This window comes from Pelmatolapia mariae, linkage group LG10_11 (genome assembly GCF_036321145.2).
Source record: "Pelmatolapia mariae isolate MD_Pm_ZW linkage group LG10_11, Pm_UMD_F_2, whole genome shotgun sequence".
NCBI lineage: Eukaryota > Metazoa > Chordata > Actinopteri > Cichliformes > Cichlidae > Pelmatolapia > Pelmatolapia mariae.
In genome coordinates, this window is record NC_086236.1 from 74,341,920 (window position 1) to 74,364,042 (window position 22,123).

The 22,123-nt window shown below is 42.3% G+C and overlaps 1 protein-coding gene across 2 annotated transcripts in view; it reads left to right on the forward strand.

Moving 5' to 3' along the window:
- The window catches only part of LOC134637598 (collagen alpha-4(VI) chain-like), a 70,637-nt gene that overhangs the window by 8,210 nt on the left and 40,304 nt on the right, over positions 1 to 22,123 (forward strand). For both annotated transcript variants that reach the window (XM_063488055.1, XM_063488054.1), the window contains exons 5-14: positions 9,926 to 10,534; positions 10,864 to 11,421; positions 11,656 to 12,207; positions 13,211 to 13,789; positions 14,475 to 15,044; positions 18,423 to 18,781; positions 19,465 to 19,543; positions 20,260 to 20,402; positions 20,883 to 20,975; positions 21,638 to 21,691. In XM_063488055.1, coding sequence (XP_063344125.1) covers positions 9,926 to 10,534; positions 10,864 to 11,421; positions 11,656 to 12,207; positions 13,211 to 13,789; positions 14,475 to 15,044; positions 18,423 to 18,781; positions 19,465 to 19,543; positions 20,260 to 20,402; positions 20,883 to 20,975; positions 21,638 to 21,691 — 3,596 coding nt within the window. The remainder of the gene's footprint in view (positions 1 to 9,925; positions 10,535 to 10,863; positions 11,422 to 11,655; positions 12,208 to 13,210; positions 13,790 to 14,474; positions 15,045 to 18,422; positions 18,782 to 19,464; positions 19,544 to 20,259; positions 20,403 to 20,882; positions 20,976 to 21,637; positions 21,692 to 22,123) is intronic.

Consider the following 22,123-nt stretch of genomic DNA (forward strand, 5'->3'; position numbering starts at 1 on the left):
GCTGACAGATGGAGAGAATAGACAGACTGTTCCCTGTTTGTGAAGGACTGGTAGGAAAGTTTAACATAACTAATTATCTGTGCTGAATCAGTCTTATTAGGTAATGTTCAAATAATGTTATCATTCCAGTGTTTTCAGTGTGGGAGAAAGTACTCAGGGCCTTCAAGTTACACACTATGAAAGGCAGCAACAAGTTTAATGTTCAGAAACCTAAAGTATGTATCAGCAGCAGAATGGAGCTAAAATAAATGTTTGTTTCAGTTCTATGAAGCTTTGAGTATTTTGGATTAGTAGCACTGCTGTGTTTGTTGCATCATATTGCTGTAATTGTTTATATGCTTTATATATTCTGAGCTAAGTTGATCTATAGTGTTACATCATATTCTATAAGGATGTTATGTGTTTGTATTAGTGATGTGCGGATCGATCCTGAAATATCGATTCCTCCGATACCAATCATTTATGTTCTAGAATCGATTCTCACATTAAAATATCGATATTTTAGTAATTTAGGGTAAATTTGTAGTTCATCATTAACAGGAACACAGTGGAAAGAAACTATAACATTTGGATTGTCTACATTCAAAGGAACTACTTCCTCTTCCGCCTTTCATAGTCATGTGCGAAATACGGCTGTATAAATGTCTCGCAGCCCCTTGGCGTGCGCACTCACAACAATGGCTGAGCGTAATCTCCACAAACGGCTGAGACATGGTTTGCGATACATGCGGCAAAAAAGTGAGGTGTTGTGGCCATACTTGCCAACCTTGAGACCTCAGAATTAGGGAGACATTCAAACGGGCTGTTGGGGGGTGATAAATACATTTTACAGTGTTTATTTATCGGATAAAATACGTTAAATGTCACCGTTATTATTGGCCGACCCGGAAACAGCGGGGGTGTCCAAATTCAGAGGAGCTTCCACCTGAGGACCCGGCCTTCGCGGTCTAAAGAAAGCCGGGTAGTACGTCACGAGCTCCCGGTGGAGGGAAACTCTGCCGCCTGCTCCTTGCTATCTAAAATATAACCGGGCGCTGACGTAAACTCTCGACCGTCTCACACTTCTGTTTAATCAGTTTTCTGTTTGATGTTTATTCAGCTGTGTGAAAACCCCGGAGGAACCCTCCCGAGGGATTAATAAAGTTAAATTTAATTTAATCTAATCTAATAACTTTAATCTCAGCCAATCCGATTTACTCACGAACAAATAAAACACTGAAAAAGTCAAACAATAACATTTTTAAGTTATCAAAATGACTTATATATCATGTTTAACCCGAGTAGCGAAGGACCGCGGGGGTTTGAAAACGATGCGTCTGTCGGCTCAGATATTTGAAGTTTACACAGCTACATTCTCACCTGAAAATATGTTATAAGTTTTTTTGCGACCCAGAAAGAGAAATAAGAGTAATATTGTATCTGCCGTCATTGTTGGAAACTGGAATTGGCTGGGCCGCGCTATGAATTCTGCGATATGGTTTTTCAATTTTGTTGTCCGGGTGGAAAATCGGGAGAAATTCGGGAGAATGGTGGCTCCGGGAGATTTTCGGGAGGGGCACTGAAATTCGGGATTCTCCCGGAAAAATCGGGAGGGTTGGCATGTATGGTTGTGGCAACATCACTAACCTTGTCAAACACCTCAGAGTAAATCATATCACAGAATATGACGAGCGTTTGCTGAGACGAACTGAAGAGGAGGAGAGGGACAGGTGCTGCTAGGGCGAGACAGACGCCTCTCACAGAGTCCTTTAGTGCTGCAGGCAGGCAACATGTTCAAATAGCGCACAACTTCAGTTTTCTTATTTCTATATGATGAACTCTGCATTAACAAATTTCCCACGTGTGGGACTAATAAAAGTTATCTTATCTTATCTTATTATTAAGCGATAAGAACAAGTAATCTGATGTCCTGTAATCATTATGACGCTATAATTTGAGATACAATAAATAAAATACGTTTTTGTACAAAGTATCGGTATCGGATCAGTATCGTCGATACCACCCTGAATATTACTTGGTATCGGATCGGAAAGGAAATCAGTGGTATCGCACATCACTAGTTTGTATACTTTCTGCCCAGTTTGACCCATTTAGCAGAAGTCAGCCTGTTTAAGGCTCTGATATCTATTCTGTATGACTTAAAGCAGTTATGACATGGTCTGATTTTCTCACCCAATAAAGGAATATTTAATATATCAGTCTACTCTTCATTCTCTCAGACACAGTTATCACAGATCGTACATTTTGTTTTTACACATATATGTAAGCATTGAGCCAAATTTAGTAATGCCAACATATTTAAAACAATATTTGTCTCTTATATATAATACATCTATATATACACTGTCAAAGATACTTGTCTTTGAGTGAAGATTTAAGGTGATAGGAAATATAAATAACTGCAACCTGAATCTTTACTGAAGCTCAGTGAATGACAGAGTTCAATATATACCATAATAATCTGACAATAACTATAATATTGGCCATATTATATTTACATTACCAAAGTGAGATGACGTTAGTCTCATGAACAACATTAGCTGATTGTTATTTACTAGCTAATCTTAAATGACTGTTCAGTACAGAAATGAAGCCCAACTATCATGTTTTACAGTCCTGTGGTCTCAGCCTCAGATACTTATCAAATCACACAAAGCTCATGTAGAAACAAATGAACAAAATATGTTCTCCTTCGTTTCTGTCAAAGAAAGCTGTATGAAACGTTTCCAGCTGTTAGTATCATGGTTGCTAGGCAACCTGGGCAGCGCGACGGAGGCTAGACCGTCCCATTTCACAAGCCTACAAGCCTCGCACTTCCGGCCTTAGCGGTGTTTGAGGACGCAGCCCTTGTGGACCGTTAAGGCTGCGTACTTTAAGGCTGCAGACCCTGAATTGGGATACAGCCTATGTCAGTGTCCTAAAACTATAGCAGTAACCAATGTGAGCATATGGTGAATGTTGAGAATAAAATTATCATGGTCACTGGGAGGGATAGGAGGAAGGAGGAGTGTAGAGGGTTAAGTGAGTGTGGATGGAAAGGTTCAGTGGGGGACTGAGTTCAGTAGGGTGACAGCTGTGGGGAAGAAGCTCTTCCTAAACCTGCTGGTTTTAGTCTGAAGACTCCTGTAGCGCCTTCTGGAGGACAGGAGCTGGAAGAGTTTATTGGCAGGATGAGAGGAGTCCCTGAGAATGATGCGTGCTTGGCACAGGAGGTGACAAACAAGGAGGGACAACAACAGAAGAATAATGGATCGAATGCAGCTGTAGGCATATGTGGGTATGTTGATTCTTATTGCCGTGCATCCAGTAAAGTCACTACGACCAGTTTATGACATCCTGAGTCTGGTAGGGAAGTTTTCATGCTGACACAAGATTAATCATAGAATCGCAAACAGGATATCATTTCATGATAAAGACACAATAGATAATCGTCATTCAGGACACAATTACTGAGGTCTATGGAACAAGTGGGTGTTTCTCCTGCTGTGATGTACTATCCAGGTACTGATGTGACTGTGTATGAGCACCAAGTTCCCTTCAGAGGACTCTGTCCATTCCAACAGAACATCCCAATTAAACCAGGGAACTATGAGATAGAAACATGGGCAGTATGTATTAGAGCAGAGCAGCTACCTGAACCCTACTCCAACAGAGGTCGATCATCTTGTTAATAATTTTACCTCCTCACTATGTACGACTCTGGATACTGTAGCTCCGGTGAAAACTAAGGTCTCAAATCAGAAGTACCTGACTCCGTGGTATAATTCTCAAACACGTAGCCTAAAGCAGATAACTCGTAAGCTGGAGAGGAAATGGCGTGTCACAAATTTAGAGGATCATCATTTAGCCTGGAGAAATAGTTTGCTGCTTTATAAGAAAGCCCTCCGCAAAGCCAGAACATCTTACTATTCGTCACTGATTGAAGAAAATAAGAACAACCCCAGGTTTCTCTTCAGCACTGTAGCCAGGCTGACAAACAGTCAGAGCTCTACTGAGCCAACAATCCCTTTAACGTTAACTAGTAATGACTTCATGAACTTCTTCACAAATAAAATTTTTATCATTAGAGAAAAAATTACCAATAATCATCCCACAGATGTAACATTATCTACAGCTACTTTCAGTACCATTGATGTTAAGTTAGACTCTTTTTCTCCAATCGATCTTTCTGAGTTAACTTCAATAATTACTTCCTCCAAACCATCAACGTGTCTTTTAGACCCCATTCCTACAAAACTGCTCAAAGAAGTCCTGCCATTAATTAATGCTTCAATCTTAAATATGATCAACCTATCTCTAATAATCAGCTATGTACCACAGGCCTTCAAGCTGGCTGTAGTTAAACCTTTACTTAAAAAGCATCTCTAGACCCAGCAGTCTTAGCTAATTGTAGGCCAATCTCCAACCTTCCTTTCATATCAAACATCCTTGAAAGAGTAGTTGTCAAACAGCTAACAGATCATCTGCAGAGGAATGGCTTATTTGAAGAGTTTCAGTCAGGTTTCAGAGCTCATCACAGCACAGAAACAGCTTTAGTGAAGGTTACAAATGATCTTCTTATGGCCTCTGACAGTGGACTCATCTCTGTGCTTGTCCTGCTAGACCTCAGTGCAGCGTTCCATACTGTCAACCATAATATCCTATTAGAGCGATTAGAGCACGCTGTGGGTATTACAGGTACTGCACTGCAGTGGTTTGTATCATATCTATCTAATAGACTCCAGTTTGTGCATGTAAATGGAGAGTCCTCTTCACACACTGAGGTTAATTATGGAGTTCCACAGGGTTCAGTGCTAGGACCAATTCTGTTTACATTATACATGCTTCCCTTAGGCAGCATCATTAGAAGACATAGCATACATTTACACTGCTATGCAGATGACACCCAGCTCTATCTGTCCATGAAGCCAGGTAACACACACCAATGAGTTAAACTGCAGGAATGTCTTAAAGACATAAAGACCTGGATGGCCGCTAACTTTTTGCTTCTTAATTCAGATCAAACTGAGGTTATTGTACTCGGCCCTGAAAATCTTAGAAATATGGTATCTAACCAGATTCTTACTCTGGATAAGATAAGATAAGATAAGATAACCTTTATTAGTCCCACACGTGGGAAATTTGTTTTGTCACAGCAGGAAGTGGACAGTGCAAAAGTTATGAAGGACAATTAGAATAAAATAAAATAAGAATAAATACAGTACACAACTGTACAGAATAGAATAAAAATAGAATACTATATACAGTAGAATAAAATAGAATAAAATATACAATAGGATAAAAATAGAATACAAATGCTATATACAACTGAGTGAAAAATACAACGGTGCCAGAAAGATTATTGCACATTTGTGTTATTGCACATTTGTGGATGTGTGTATGATCAGTTAAAGTCTTTGTTGTGGAGTCTGACAGCAGTGGGGAGGAAAGACCTGCGAAATGTCTCCGTCCCACACCGTGGGTGCCGCAGTCTCCCACTGAAGGAGCTGCTCAGTGCTGTCACAGTCTCATGCATGGGGTGGGAGATGTTGTCCAGCAGGGATAACAGCTTAGCCACCATTCTCCTGTCACTCACAACCTCCACTGGGTCCAGAGGGCATCCTAGAACAGAGCTGGCCCTTCGGATCAGCCTGTTCAGTCTCTTCCTGTCCCCAGCAGAGCTGCTGCCACCCCAGCAGACCACATCATAAAAGATGGCTGAGGCCACCACAGAGTCATAGAAGGTCTTCAGGAGTGGGCCCTCCACTCCAAACGACCTGAGTCTCCGCAGCAGGTACAGCCTGCTCTGCCCTTTCCTGTAGAGGGCGTCTGAGTTATGAGTCCAGTCCAGTTTGTTGTTCAGATGAACACCAAGGTACCTGTAGCTGTCCACAGCCTCAATGTCCATACCTTGGATGTTCAGTGGTTGCAGTGGAGGATGTTTGTGCCTGCGGAAGTCTACCACCAGCTCCTTGGTTTTACTGGCATTGATCTGGAGGTAGTTCAGCTGGCACCAGTCCACAAAGTCCTGAGTCAGTCCTCTGTACTCCTTGTCGTCCCCATCAGTGATGAGGCCGACTATAGCAGAGTCATCAGAGAACTTCTGCAGGAAGCACTGGGTGGAGTTGTGGGAGAAGTCTGCAGTGTAGATGGTGAAGAGGAACGGAGCCAGAACCGTTCCCTGTGGGGCCCCCGTACTGCAGACGACCCTGTCCGACACACAGCCCTGAGTCCTCACATACTGTGGTCGGTCGGTGAGGTAGTCCAAAATCCAGGTAGTGAGGTGATGGTCCACTCCAGAGTTCTCCAGCTTGTCCTTCAGAACCGAGGGAAGAATAGTGTTGAAGGCACTGGAGAAATCAAAGAACATGATTCTCACAGTGCTCCCAGCGGTGTCCAGGTGAGCGAGGGCGCGATGTAGGAGGTGAATGACGGCATCATCCGCTCCAATGCCAGGCTGGTAGGCAAACTGAAGTGGGTCCAGTGATGAGCTCACAAGGCGCCGAAGCTGAGCCAGGACCAGCCGCTCCAGGGTCTTCATCAGGTGGGATGTCAGAGCCACCGGCCTGTAGCTGTTGAGGTCCTTGGGGCGTGAAGTCTTTGGCACTGGTACAACACAGGAGGTTTTCCAGAGCTGTGGGACTCTTCCCAGCCTCAGGCTCAGGTTGAAGAGGTGCTCCATCACACCACACAGTTGGTCCGCGCAGGACCTGACGACCCTCGAGCTGATGCCATCTGGACCCGCTGCCTTCTTGCCATTAATCCTCCTCAGTTCCCTCCTAACCTGGGTGGTTGAGAGAGACAGGCTGGAGCCTTGTGTTGATTGTGTATTGGATGCTGTTGTTGGGGGTGGGGAGGAGTGAGCAGGGTGAATAGAGGAGGTGTGAAGTGTCTGAGGTGTCAGAGGTGGAACAGCAGCAGTGGGGGTGGTTGAGTCTGCAGCCGATGTTGGAGACTGCCTCATGGATGAATCAAATCTGTTGAAGAAATGATTCAGTTCATTTGCCCACCTCACATCCCTCCCAGGCAGAGAGTTCTGATGTTTGTGGCCTGAGATGGTTCTGAGGCCTCTCCAGACTTCACCAACGTTGTTTTGCTGAAGCTGGTTCTCCATCTTCTGCCTGTAGCTGTCCTTCCCATTCCTTATCAGTCCCCTCAACTCTCTCTGCACCCTTTTCAACTCCTCTTTGTCTTTGGATTTGAAGGCCCTCCTCTTCTGCTTGAGGACAGCTTTAATTTCCGGGGTAATCCAAGGTTTGTTGTTGGAGAAACACCGTACAGTCCTGGTAGGTACGGTGTTATCCACACAGAAATTAATATAGTCCGTAATGCATGTAGTAAGGCTGTCGATGTCCTCTCCGTGGTCGTCACAGATCACCTCCCACACAGTCGACTCAAAACAATCCTTAAGGCATTACCTTGGCCTCCAGTAACGCTGTGAGGAACCTTGGAGTCATTTTTGACCAGGACATGTCCTTCAATGCACATATTAAACACATATGTAAGACTGCTTTCTTCCATTTGTGCAACATCTCTAAAATTAGAAATATCCTGTCTCAGAGTGACGCTGAAAAACTAGTTCATGCATTTATTACTTCCAGGCTATCAGGAAGTCCTAAAAACTCCCTGAAAAGCCTTCAGTTAATCCAAAATGCTGCAGCAAGAGTCCTGACAGGGACTAGAAAGAGAGAGCAGATTTCTCCTGTATTGGCTTCCCTTCATTGGCTTCCTGTTAAATCCAGAATTCAAAATCCTGCTCCTCACATACAAGGTCTTAAATAATCAGGCCCCATCTTATCTTAATGACCTTGTAGTACCATATCACCCTATTAGAGCACTTCGCTCTCACACTGCAGGCTTACTTGTTGTTCCTAGAGTATTTAAAAGTAGAATGGGAGGCAGAGCCTTCAGTTTTCAGGCCCCTCTTCTGTGGAACCAGCTTCCAGTTTGGATTCAGGAGACAGACACTATCTCTACTTTCAAGATTAGGCTTAAAACTTTCCTTTTTGCTAAAGCATACAGTTAGGGCTGGACCAGGTGACCCTGAATCCTCCCTTAGTTATGCTGCAATAGACGTAGGCTGCCGGGGATTCCCATGATGCATTGAGTTTTTCCTTTCCAGTCACCTTTCTCACTCACTATGTGTTAATAGACCTCTCTGCATTGAATCATACTTGTTATTAATCTCTGTCTCTCTTCCACAGCATGTCTTTATCCTGTTTTCCTTCTTTCACCCCAACCAATCACAGCAGATGGCCCCGCCCCTCCCTGAGCCTGGTTCTGCCGGAGGTTTCTTCCTGTTAAAAGGGAGTTTTTCCTTCCCACTGTTGCCAAAGTGCTTGCTCATAGGGGGTCATATGATTGTTGGGTTTTCTCTGTATGTATTATTGTAGGGTCGACCTTACAATATAAAGCACCTTGAGGCGACTGCTTTTGTGATTTGGTGCTATATAAATAAAATTGAATTGAATTGAATTGAATTATGTGATGCCAGGTCCGGCTGTACATGGAACATGCTAGTGTACGATGGCAAACCGTCTGGCTTGCAGTCAGGACACGCGAGTTGTCCCTAACATTGCAGAAGGTTTCCAAAAGAAAACAATCACCTGTAACAACTTGTTTACTTCATAGGCCCTTGGCCTGCAACTGCAGAAAAGAAAGCTGTCCATGATGGGACCAGTACAGAGGAATAAACCTGAGCTTCCTCCTGCATGTTTGTCAAATATGGACACGCCTTTGTCCTCATGAAAGTTTGCTTTCACTCAGACCCATGCCCTGCTACCCTACCATGCCAAAATATAGAAAATTGTCAGGTAATGAGTTGGAATAAAGATGAATAAAACCTTGAAACACAGAGATGAATGATATTTTATACTTATTGCTTTATAAATAGTCAAACCAGACGAGGTCATTTTTGAGCCCAGAGGACAACAGATGTGTTTATTTGCTGCCAGTAAAAAACCTGAAGTAGTTTAAAAACAGCTTCCTAAATTAACTTTGACATATACCCGTCTGTGATCACCTGTTAAAGCAACAAACTCGGGTTGTGAAACGATAATCACAATAACTGATGATTTAATTTATTTTTTTACCCCAAAACAAAGAAACATTTTGTATAAATGAGGTTTTATCAGACACAAATTTTAAATGGAATAAAGAAAAAGTGTCAAAACGTTTGAATTAAGTTTTAATTAAAAGTGGGTGAAAATCCACTTCATATTAATTCAGTATCAATCAAACCAGATGGGGACATTTTTGTCCCCTGAGGACCACAGGTGTGATTATGTGCCGCATTTAAAATTTAGAATTGATTAAAAAAAAGAAATCTCACTAAAGTTCACCATACAGCACTCAGTGGTTATTCAGATAGTCAAAATAATCTAAACATTTAAATATTTCAGTGTCTTGTTTTGTTTTCGCTCAAAAACAGGGTGTACTTTATGTAAACAAGGTCTGGTGGCCTTAAATTGCAAACTGAAGGGTAAATTTTGTGTTAATGTGTTAATCTTAAGTAAAACTAAGGTGTAACATTGAATTGATTGACAATTTATACTTTATGCTTTAAAAAACACTCAAATGAAGTGGGGACATTTTTGTCCCCTGAGGACCACAGGTCTATGGAAATCGGGAGGACATTATGAGGGTTAAACCTCTCCTGGAATACAGGATCTACTCCCACTGGCCACACTTTGGTTGTCTTTGCTGACGGCTTCACACAGTTGATTAGTGGTGAGTACTTGGGGGTAAGAAAAAAAGAAAGTGATCGGATTTTCCTGGGTGGGGGAGAGGCGTTGCTGTGTAGGCTCCAACACTATTGAGGGGTGTCCAAATTCATAAACTGCATCCTCGGAAGTGAGCGGCTGTGAAAGTGGATGGTCTAGCCTTCAGATTCATGTCACATACAGTTTCAGTTGGGTCGACTAAACTGAGTGTTCTCCTTTCACAGATTGCAAAACAGCTAACAAGGCAGACATTGTGTTCATTGTTGATGAGTCCGGGAGCATTGGAGAGGAAAACTTCAGGCTGACACGTAATTTCCTGCACTCGGTCATCAGCGGTCTGGAAACTGGTCCATCTAAAATCCGAGTAGGCATTGTTACATACAACGATGTGCCGACTGCACACATCTCCCTCAACTCATTCAGAGACAAGGCAGACATTCTGCACTTCATCAGCTTCCTGCCGTACCGTCAAGGTGGTACAAACACTGGAGCTGCCCTACACTTCGCCCTGAAAAACATCTTCACTGAAGAAAAGGGCAGCAGGAAGGATGTCCCGAAGGTAGCGGTGGTAATCACAGACGGTGAATCCCAGGATAATGTGAAGGAACCTGCAATCGCTCTCCGTCGAGCTGGTGTCACAGTTTTTGCTGTCGGAATCAAAGACGCCAATAAAACCGAACTGCTGGAGATGGCATCTTACCCCAAGTTCGTTTTTACTGTGGACAGTTTCATCAAGCTGAAACCCCTGAAAGAAACTCTGCAGACAACCCTGTGCAACACCATCATCCAGATTGGGGTCCAGGACAAGGAAAGTGACGCAGAGACTAAAAAAGGTTTGAGCTAAGCTTTCCTGATAAGTTGCCGTTAGTTTTCCCTGAGAAATGTTAACTTTTGTAGCATTATTGATGCAATGCTCTGTGTTAATGTTAGAAGAATGTCAAGGTAGGTGACTGGATCTTACCTGATAAATTTCCCAGATGAGAAAACAGAGTAAGAAACCCCTCATCCATTATTAAGTTATAGTTGTTCATAAGCAGCCTGTAAAACATGCTGGGTGTAAATATGGTTTCTCAAACATTTCACTCTTTGAATGTTCAGTTCAACCTCGCTCTCTTTGACTGTGTGAGAAGATCTAACTCCCGTTGTTTGTTCTTCTCTTCAGCATGTGAAAAAAAGGACCTGGCTGACATTTTCTTCCTGATGGATGACTCAGGGAGCATTAAAAATCCAGATTTCTCAGACATGCAGAAGTTTATCGTTGAGTTTCTTCATACCTTCCGTATTGGGCCAGACCATGTTCGCATGGGTCTTGTGAAATATTCAGATTCCCCCTCTCTAGAGTTTGACCTAACACAGCACTCAGATGTGAAGACAATGGAAAAAGTAGTGAACAAAATCAGTCACAAAGGAGGTGGAACAAACACAGGAAAAGCACTGTCATCCATGAAAGGACATTTTCAGAACGCAAAGACGAGCCGTGGCTACAAAGTCTCAGAGTACCTGATTGTCATCACTGATGGAGAATCCAATGATAAAGTTAAAGATCCTGCAGAAGAACTGAGGGCGCAGGGGGTCATCATCTACGCCATCGGGGTGAATGCCTCAAATGATAATGAGCTGAATGAGATTGCTGGGGATCCAAAGAGAAAGTATTTTGTCAGTAATTTTGATGCCCTGAAAATCATCAAAAATGACGTCATCAGAGAGATCTGTTCGGAAAGTGAGTTAAATTAAGTTGGGCTTTGCTTTGTGGCTCACATCATTGAGATAATAAGAGGAGAGGATAGAGAACAGGACCATAAACTATTTCAGAAACTTGATTAGATGTATACATGATTTCCACTTTCCTTTATGGGACTTTCACATGTTCAAAATTGCCAATGCTAGATTTAGGTAGGGAAATAACTGTACAAAGAGAAAACCACACTAACCTATATTTGTTCCTCATCCACAGCTTGTAAAGACATACCAAGCGACATATTTTTCTTAACTGACAGCTCTGAGAGCATCTCTGAGGAAGACTTCCAAAAGATGAAAAATTTCACGAAATCTGTCATTAGCAAGTCCAACATTGGGCAGGATAAGGTGCATATTGGCTTTATGCAGTACAGCACCAACACACGCCTGGAGTTCGACCTCACCAAACACTACAACCTGGAAGGAATGCTAAACACCATCGATGGTATGAAGCAGATGAACGAAGGCACTCGCACTGGCAGGGCCATCACAGAAGTTTCACAGTATTTTGATGCAGCCAGAGGAGGGTGTCCTTGGATGAAGCAGTGGTTGGTTGTTATAACAGACGGTAAATCCCAAGATAACGTTACAGAACCAGCTCGTGCTCTGCGGGCCAAAGGAGTGGTGATCTATGCCATTGGAGTGGATAAGGCCAACAGGCAGGAACTGTCGGAGATCAGTGGCTCATCGCAGAGGGTCTTCATTGAGAACACCTTTGATGCATTGAAGGAACTAGAGACCAAGCTGGCCTTGAAGTTCTGTGAGAAAGGTAAGAGAGGCTGTTTAAAACCATCTGTGACGTGTGACTGTCTAAAAGGTACAACCAAAGGAGGAGTCTGTAGAGATGTTAAATCATTTAGTGAATTAACTCAACATTCAAGTTTCTAAAATATTAAACCAATCAATACCTCAGCACAAATGGTTAATGATTGATTTGGTAAAATAAAAATGACTTTTAAAATGTTTGTTTTGCTTTTTTAGTTTTTATTGTGACAACAATAAAATACAGCTCGAAATTCTCATGAGCTGTTGGAAAGAAATCACCATCTTAATACGGCTACCCCTCCGGCGCCAGCTGCGGGCTCAAGGCTGGAGCCGATCAAAACAATCCGAGATAACGCCTGTGTTGACATTGTTCCTCCCCATTCTAAGGCCACCTGGGTTGGCTGGCAGACTGTTTACTTAGCCTGGCAGGGCGAAGGACACTGTCTCCGCTGAACTATGGACACGCACACACATACACTTACACTGAAAACCACACACTTATCCCCCTCCCTTTCCAAACGCCTTCGATGCTTGTTTCCTGTGGGGGAACACGGCGGGTCTACGTGCCGCGCTGGATAAGATAGCGCTGTGCGAGGCGGCTGCTGGGTTTGCTTCACATTGCTCCTTACCCATCACCCTACCGTGTGGCTTGTTATGTCTTCCCAATGTTGTGTCACATTTATGTGCTTTTTTGTGCAGAGGAGTTTTTTTTGTTTCCTGTTCTCGTGCTGTCCTACCATGGAAGCACAGCATGAGAAGGGGTCTCTTTTTTCCTCTTGTACTTTCCCATTGTAATGTACATTTCAATGTTTTTCTCTCCAATGCTACCAATCTCCGACTGTATCCCCATGTGATGTCTGTGTGTCTATGTAAGGTCGGGGGGGGTCCCATTTCACTGCAGGACCCCCCTGCATGTGACGAATAAAGCCTTGATTGATTGATTGATTGATTGATTGACAAAAAGTTCTGTCTTTGCTAACCTCTCTGCCTCTTTTTCCTTCATCCAGATTGTGAAAAGACAGAAAAGGCTGATATTATTTTTCTGGTGGATGGTTCTGGAAGCATAAATAACGAACAGTTCAAAAGTATGCAAACATTTATGGCTTCAGTTGTGAACCAGACCACAGTTGGTAAAGATCTGACTCGTTTTGGAGTCATTCTCTACTCTGACGCACCCAAATACAGCTTTACTCTAAATGAAATTTACTCCAAAGGAAAAGTCCTTGAAGCTCTGCAGCAGCTGGTGCAACCACAAGGAGGCACATACACAGGTGCTGCCTTAGCATACTCGCTGGAGTACTTTAACGCTAAACATGGCGGTCGGAGAGAAATCAGGGTGCCTCAGATTCTCATGGTGATCACAGATGGAGAAGCTACTGACCCTCACAGACTGAAAGCAGAATCTGATGCTCTGCGACAAAATGGGATCACAGTCATCAGTATCGGAGTGAAGGACGCAAAGAGGAACGAGCTGGAGACCATGGCTGGTGGCGACACATCCAAAGTTTTCTTTGTCAATAATTTTAAGGATTTGGAAACTCTGTACCAGAACATTTCTTGTGTCATCTGCAATTCCACTAAGCGAGGTAAGAGTGTCCAAAGTGAATTATTATAAATAATAATAATAATAATGGATTACATTTATATAGCGCTTTTCAGGGCCCTCAAAGCGCTTTACAATTCCACTATTCATTCACTCTCACACACTGGTGGAGGCAGCTACAGTTGTAGCCACAGCTGCCCTGGGGCAGACTGACAGAAGCGAGGCTGCCATATCGCACCATCGGCCCCTCTGGCCAACACCAGTAGGCGGTAGGTGAAGTGTCTTGCCAAGGACACAACGACCGAGACTGTCCAAACGGGGGCTTGAACCGGCAACCTTCCGATTACAAGATGAACTGCCAACTCTTGAGCCACGATCACTCTCTTTAGTTGTCTTTGAGTCAATTCAGTTTTATTTATATAGCACCAGATCACAACAGTTACCTCAAGGTACTTTATACTGTATGTTATTTTATATTATATTATATTATATTATATTATATTATATTACATGTATGTTTAATCTTCCCCAAGTTTTTCATTAATGTCTATTTTTTTGGTCAGTCCTTCTTCCGGTGTCACAATAGATACAAAAGTCTAACCAAAGATGGCATCAGGTTTTTGGTTGGCTGAATGATGGAGGCCTAACGATGCCACACAGTGTTAAATTCACAGCACAGTTGTGTATTAATTATGTCAAATGTCTCTTTCTTGCTTTTTCTTTGGCAGTTTGCAACCAGACAGACTTGGTCTTCCTGCTCGATTACTCGAGCAGCATCAACCAACACCAGCACGCAATTATGTTAGACTTCACAGCAAGTGTGGTGGACAACTTTAATGTCAGTAAAGAGTTTGCACATGTCGGACTTGCACAGTTCAGTGATAATCCTCAACATGAGTTTTACCTTAACACGTACAACGACAAGATGGAGATGATCGAACGCATCCGTAACATGAACTATGAAGGTGGAAACACTTATATTGGAAAAGCCTTGGTTCACATTAGGGACTACTTTCATGAATCAAAGGGAGGCCGCAGAGATGTTCCCAAGAACCTGGTGTTGATCACAGATGGTAATTCTCATGATGACGTGGAGGATGCCGCAGAAGCGCTCAGGAAAATGGGGATTACAATATTTGCCATTGCTGTTGGAGATGTCTATTACCTACAGCTCCTACAGATCACTGGCACGCCAGAGAAGGTGTTTAATGTCGAGAACTTCGACAGCTTGTCAAATATCAAGACAAAGATCATTGACGAAATCTGTGGGACTGAGCCTGATGACGAGCCCAAAATTGGTAAGTTGGAAAAAAAGAGACGTCCCTGACTAGTAAGTTCATAATCAGGCGTAACGGAAAATCTTTGAGTGAATACTTGAAAAGAGAAACTAAACCCAGACAGCCAGAAGATCCAATTTCCATATTTTAAATGGTGACGTAATGCGGGGCATCATTTATAACGGCAACTGCTTTCACATCACACAGTTCAGGGGACAAGTATCCACAGCTGGACTGGCCATCGGGCATACCGGGCAACTGCCCGATGGTGATTTTTCGTGTTTATGGGCCATATTTGTTTTTTTGTTTGTTTGGTTTTTTTTTTTGTAACGGTATATAGAGTGAAAGGTGGTAGCCTATTGGTCATGATCGACTCTGGGCTGGACCAGTTATAGCCAAGAAGGTTGATGCACCCTCCACTTTGCTTGGGCAACGACTCTGAAAGCAATCTTATCGTAGACAAACAGAAGAAAATGGTACTGAGGTGAAAAGGAAGCGATTTGTCCCGTACTTCAGCTAACATGAAACAAAGATACAAAGCTGGAGTTATTCTGCGTCTTTACGCTGCAGCTGCCTCTTCTTCTCTCATTCTCTCCCCCTCCCTCTCCTGTTACTACTTCAATCATGAAACTGATCAATGATCAGCTGATCGTCTCTCTTGTTTATTTATCGCCCACTTTGCGCCAGAAAGAGGAAACCAGCGGATGTTGTGCTAAACAACAGCAGCACGTTTAAGCTTGATCAGCTGTTGTTAGAATTTATTTAATATTAATTTCAAGTATCAGCTGATGTTTGCTGGAGCCACAGCTGTAAAGCTGCTGGTCATGATGTCGGTTTGGATATGTGGTGAGAGGGAAACATGAAGATGAAACCAGGAGATGTCCTTACTGAATCATCAGAGCTGAACAGCTGATGGAGAAACAGGTTTACCTTTTAGGTGACATGAATGAGTTGAAGTTATGAACTGTTTCTGAGAGACAAATAACACCAGGATCCTTTTCTGTGTAGCTGACAGCTGGTTACTGTGGAGGGGCGGGTCTAGCAAAGTTTTGCCAGGGGGCCAGGTAGGGCATTAACAGGGAGAGGGGGGCACAAAGAAATACTTTTCTTTCTTATTCTCATTTAAAATGTCTCGCTTTTAATAAATAATTATCTGAATCTTGCAAACGAATTGGTCATGTGATTTCAAATGCAGTATTGGTCAAGTTACTTGAAAAAGGTAATCAGTAACTAATTACTGATTACTTCCCCCAAAACGTAATCCCGTTACTTTACTGATTACATATTTTCAAAAGTAATTAGTTACTTAGTTACTGTTTAAAAACATGATTTATCACCTGAATAGGTGATAAAGTGATAGATCTTTCAGCCCAATTCTACTTTTTCTGCATAATCCATCATATAAAATGTGATCAAATGAAATATGTCTCTTTTTAAAACTTGTTTTATTAGTTTTAATCTTTTAACTTTATGCATCAAGCAAACATTAAATTATATGCAACATTTTCTGACTGGAAGAAATTTGTTGAACATTTAAACCTATTTTCTGCACATTCCAGCATATAAAAATAAATTAGGTTTTAGTGTTTACGCTCAGTCTTTCAAATAGATGCAAGTAAAACACAGCAGAAAATAAATAAAATCAAAGACTAGCGGTCCTGTTGCTCTATTTTCACCTGTTTAGCAGGCGGATGTTTGACCTGGTGCAGGTAATGAGCAGAGATGGGCAGTAACGCGTTACAGTAATCCGATTACTTTTTTCAAGTAACGAGTAAAGTAAGGGATTACTATTGCAAAAAAGGTAATTAGATTACTGTTACTTTCCCGTAAGCACGCTGCGTTACTGCGTTACTAAAACCGTGATTTTTTTTGCGAGAATGTCTCATGACAATGACGTAAGCGATGCGACGTTCGTGACAACAGCTGTGTGCAGATCAACAATGGATAATATATCGAGTGCGGGAGAGAGTATGAGCGTGCAGCGTTTAAAGCGTGGAAGTACTGACCTTACTTTGAGTTTGGTTCCATAAAAAGTGACAAAAACATTAGTGTCCGTTGTGCGTGGGAAGAAAACTTCTTTTTACAGCGAAAAAAACCCCTAAACCTCCGAGCAAGCACCGAGTGCGCTACCACGTAATGGGAAATTCACAGAGAAACTCGCGGATTCTTCAACTGACCGCTGCGGCACACCTGCACCAGGGTAAACCTCCGCCTACCCCACTCCTGCTTTACAGGCGAAAATAGAGCAACAGGACCGCTGAGTCTTTGATTTTATTTATTTCCTGCTGTTTTACTTGCATCTATTTGAAAGACTGAGTGTAAACACAAAAAAATATTTTATTTTATGTGCTGGAATGTGCAGAAAATAGGTTTAAATGTTCAACAAATTTCTTCCAGTCAGAGAATGTTGCATATAATTAAATTTTTGCTTGATGCATAAAGTTAAAAGATTAAAACTAATAAAACAAAATTTAAAAAGAGACTTTTCCATTTGATTACATTTTATATGATAGATTATGCAGAAAAAGTAGAATTGGGCTAAAAGATCTATCACTTTATCACCTATTCAGGTTGTAAATCGTGTTTTTAAAGTAACGGGATTACTTTTTTGGGGAAGTAATCAGTAATTAGTTACTGATTCCTTTTTCAAGTTACTTGACCAACACTGGTAATGAGTAAAGTACAGATTACCCATCTCTGGTCAAATGTATGTAAGTCATCTCTAGTCTTCTCTGTCTTGAGTTCAGGTTTCCACCATGTGTTGTAGATAGTTCAGGATGTTAACTCGACCAAGCAGCCTTTGGGTTTCCGATCAGCACTGTTTAGAATACCAGAATAGGGAGGATGGTGTAGGGTTAAGTTTATTAGATTGATACATATATACCAAAATCACTGTCACAACAGTTTTTTTTCATTCAAAGGCTTTATGGTTTTACCTATAATACCTGGTGGGCCCGTCTCTAGTCAAAATGCCCGGGCTGATTTTTTGTCCCAGTCCAGCCCTGCAAGTTTCTACCGGTGGTGGTTTGCTGCGTGCATTCACCCCATTCTAGTAAGTGAAATGCACGTCCTCGACTGTGAACAGACCCAGTCTTCAGTTTGAGTCATTTCTGCTTGGTTTGTCGAGAGCTGCTGTTGTTATTGTAGATGCCTAATGTTTTACCTCTTATCATTTAAAGACTGTTACTGGTGCTGCATTCACAGTAAACATAAATTATCAAGTATCCACTCTGTTGCCTAATGTGGCTTAGGTTAGCAGTACCAGCACAAGCATCAGTACCTTTGATTGTTTAATCCTGTTGTTTGATTTAGTGAGCCCCTCTTGTCCACACCTTTCTGTCTTTAGCTATAAAAGGTCAAAGACAAACATCCTTTCCCTGCTTCTCTTCCCATGTTCAGATTGCACCATCGACATTGCAATAGGATTCGACATTACTGACACGAGTGGATCCAACAACATGCTGATCAGTGACTACATCCAACACCTGGAAGAGATTGTCCATCATATTTCACATATTTCAAAAGTAGATAACTTGTGCTGCACTGGCGTCCCCCAGTCCCCGGTCAAGACCCAAATCGCCTTCCATTTGGTAGACAGTGATGGCAGGGCCTTGTATGATACAAATTTTCCAGACTTCAGTGAGGACGTGTTGAAGAAAGTCTTGAGCTGGAGGTTGTCCCAGCCGACCTACTTTAACTCTGAGCTGCTGAATTTCTACAAGGAGAAGTTCAAAGCCAAATCCACGGCTACTGTCAAGGTGAGACATGTTTAGATTAGTGCTGTCAGCATTGATCTTGTTAAAATGATGTTAACGCCATAACCGCAGCAAATCTCTGTTAGTGAGCTAGCGCTAGTGAGCTGCTCGGTCCTAACGCGTTAATGAGCTAACCGCTCTAACACGTTGACGCCGTGCAGCCCCACGCATGTGGCGATCCATGCTAACTCGCTAACGGAGATTTGCCACTTTAATGTGGTTATGGCGTTAACGTCATTTTAACGAGATTAACACTGACAGCACTAGTTTAGACCTTTCAGAATCCTTCATTTCTCATTTTCACCATGACATTGTCAGAGTAAATGAATTGATATCCTGTGTTGCTAACATGCAACAGTGCTATTTTTTATCTTGTTAAAATTTAGCACATAAACTGCAGCCGAGGCTGTTGGGTAGCCAAATACTGGACACTACATTCAACTACATTAATTACATTACAAGTTTTTAGTTGCTGTTACCTAGCATGAAGACTGCTAATGGTAAAGAGCTTTGTTTATAACACGGGAGTATATGGGCACTGACTCACTGCTGGAGCCTCTAGTGGGCATGAGAGGAGCTGCAGTGTTTAGTCACTGCTGTGACTTCATTATTCAGCCCTGAACATTACCACTTCATGAGACGTCATCCACATTAAACTGTCGGACGTGGTTTACTCTGCCGTTTAGGTCTTGATGATCTTCTCTGATGGACTCAATGAAAACGTCATGAGTCTACAGCGGGAATCAAAGCTGCTGCGAGAGTCTGGTAAAAACATGCAATTATTTACTAAGATCACTTCATTTCCAGCTCTTTACTTTTGATTGCTCATCTTTATTGACATCCTCATGTACTTTGATCTGATGTTAGCACGCAAATTATTCAGTTATTATATTAGATGTATGTCCCATGTGTGTCCTAAAACATATAAATGCGGTTTTTGCATGCATTTTAATTTTGGGCTACGAGGAAGGCCCATGATTAAAGCGGAGCAGAATAAGCGGAAGCACAAGAACGAGAACTTTCCTAAACAACCAGGAAAAAGTGGTTTGTGTAGAATGACAGAGAGCTGAAAGAACTGAATATAATACTAGTGCAACCCGTCGGCTTCTGAGGAGACACACCTAAGATATCAATTTCAAATCCTGCGTCGTCTTGTTCTCAAGTTATTACATCCGCAAGATCTTCAGCAGACTTACTGTGGCTCTGAGGTCACTGAGATTCAAACTAATCAAAGATTTTAATAGAAGCAGCTATGGTATCAATTTGAAGCTCGAGTTATAGCATTCACATCAATGTCTTTTACAGCTGAGGGGTAAAAAGCACTTGGATCACCATCAGACTGGATCCATCTTACCTTCGAGGAGAAGTTACTAAATATTTCTAGACCTAATCAGTTTGCTTGATTCAGATCCAGTGGAAATGTATGTGCACTGTGTTTGTGAAGCCACGCTGTTACCGTCTGTTGTCCTAACTGTCTGCAGGAGTCAGCGCCCTGCTGGCCGTGGCTGTCAGGGGCGCTGACCACGCTCAGCTACAGGAGGTGGAGTTTGGCCGTGGATTCGTGCACACTGATCAGCTAATAATCAGCATGCCCAGCATCGGCAGCACCATATTCCAACAGATTGTAAGTCAGTCATGTTGCTCATGAGCAAAGTGCGTTTCTACCTTTTCTAAATGACAAATAAAGCAAGTTTTAATCTTTAGTCTGAGTAACAACGAGCCAAGTTCATGTTTTTCATATAATGTAAAAAATGTGAGTGAATTTTACTCAGAATAACCAGTAAAGGAGTCATGAGGTGAGATAAGAGGACCCAAGTGCAAAACATGGGGGTAGGTTGAAAGAAAAGTCATGTAAGCAACAAAGAAATCAAAGAAATCAATAATCCCATCAGCCATTCAGGAGGAGGCTGACGGGAGGATTGTGATGTTTTTAGTTTTTCTTGCTGACATAATCGTTCCTCTTAAAGTTTATAGCGAGTAATATTTTGATGAGTCCTGATTCTCTGAAGACAAAAAGTTCAGTAACCGACGTTTGCCTCTTAAAGATCTTCACAAAGATCGTGCATTGTTCATGTATGTCCTTCATCCCCTCGTCTGACTGCAGAGCACCGTGATAGCTCGGGAATGCTGCGGAGTGATGTGCAAATGTTGGGGAGACAAAGGCCCCCGTGGTCTTCCAGGCCCACGAGGGGCAAAGGTGAGTGTGAAACCCCAACTTTACACCAGGAATGTTTTCACTATAGAACACAGAGAACATATCACACGTTTCAACTGCAAAATTTCATCATTGCATGAAACTCTGAGCAGCAGGTCAGAGGTCTGGACTGCAGGCATGCTGGTGCAACAGATGCATTCTGCGCTTTAGCATCGTCCCACTCAAACATGAAGGTCGCATCTGAAAAACACGTCTGCACAGAGCAGATGTTGCTCTGATACCTGTGTGTAGCTTTCAGCACTGACGGAGCCTGTCCAGATGTGCCAGCTGCCAGCTCCACAGGGCAGATGCTCCCTCTCCCACAGACCCATCCACACAGTCCATGTGTAGATGGGTCTGACCTGAGATCAGTTTCCACTTTGCCTCAGTGCATTTTAAAAGAGCTCCTCTCTGCACGATGGAGCTTTAACCTGTTCATGTGGACGGCAGCCGGAGCTGCTCTGGTGTCCGTGACACAATCACTTTTAATGACGTGCTTCCCGATTGTCTAAATATCATAAACTCTGCCTCTAAAATATTATTTTAATACATCACGTTACTGACCAGCTGCCACTTAATCTAATTAGTTGTGAAATGTTTCCTGAAGGTTTTCCAGCCCTTTGCTTTCTTTCTGATGGTTCTGAGTGTGTTTGCTTTATAAACAGGGTGAGGAGGGAGAGCGGGGTCATCCGGGTTTCCCGGGAGAAGAAGGAGTCAGTGTAAGTGCTTCTTTGCTCACTTCGTCCCACCACGAGCTCTTTCAGCTGTAAACGAGACACTCGCACAATGTACATTTTCAGATTTTCAATGTAAAAATTTCCAGATTGTTTTATTTTATTGAATTCACTTATTTGTACATAATGTTCTCTGTTTTTGCACAGTCGAGCAGCGTGTCAGGACACGTTTCACTGCGTGTTGTACTCGTATAACTATGCATGTGACAAATAAAGGATCTCGAATCTGGTTGAAAAACTTCAAACCTGAATTCATTTCCATTAAAAAAAAATTTGCTTTTAATTATTTATTTTGAATTTTCTCTTTTTTGTAGTTTGAGTTTTGCAGGTTCTTCCTGTTAAAATGGAGTTCTTTTTTCCCATAGTTGCCAACTGCTGGCTCCTGTTTATGGGGGCTACCTAAAAGCAGTTTACATT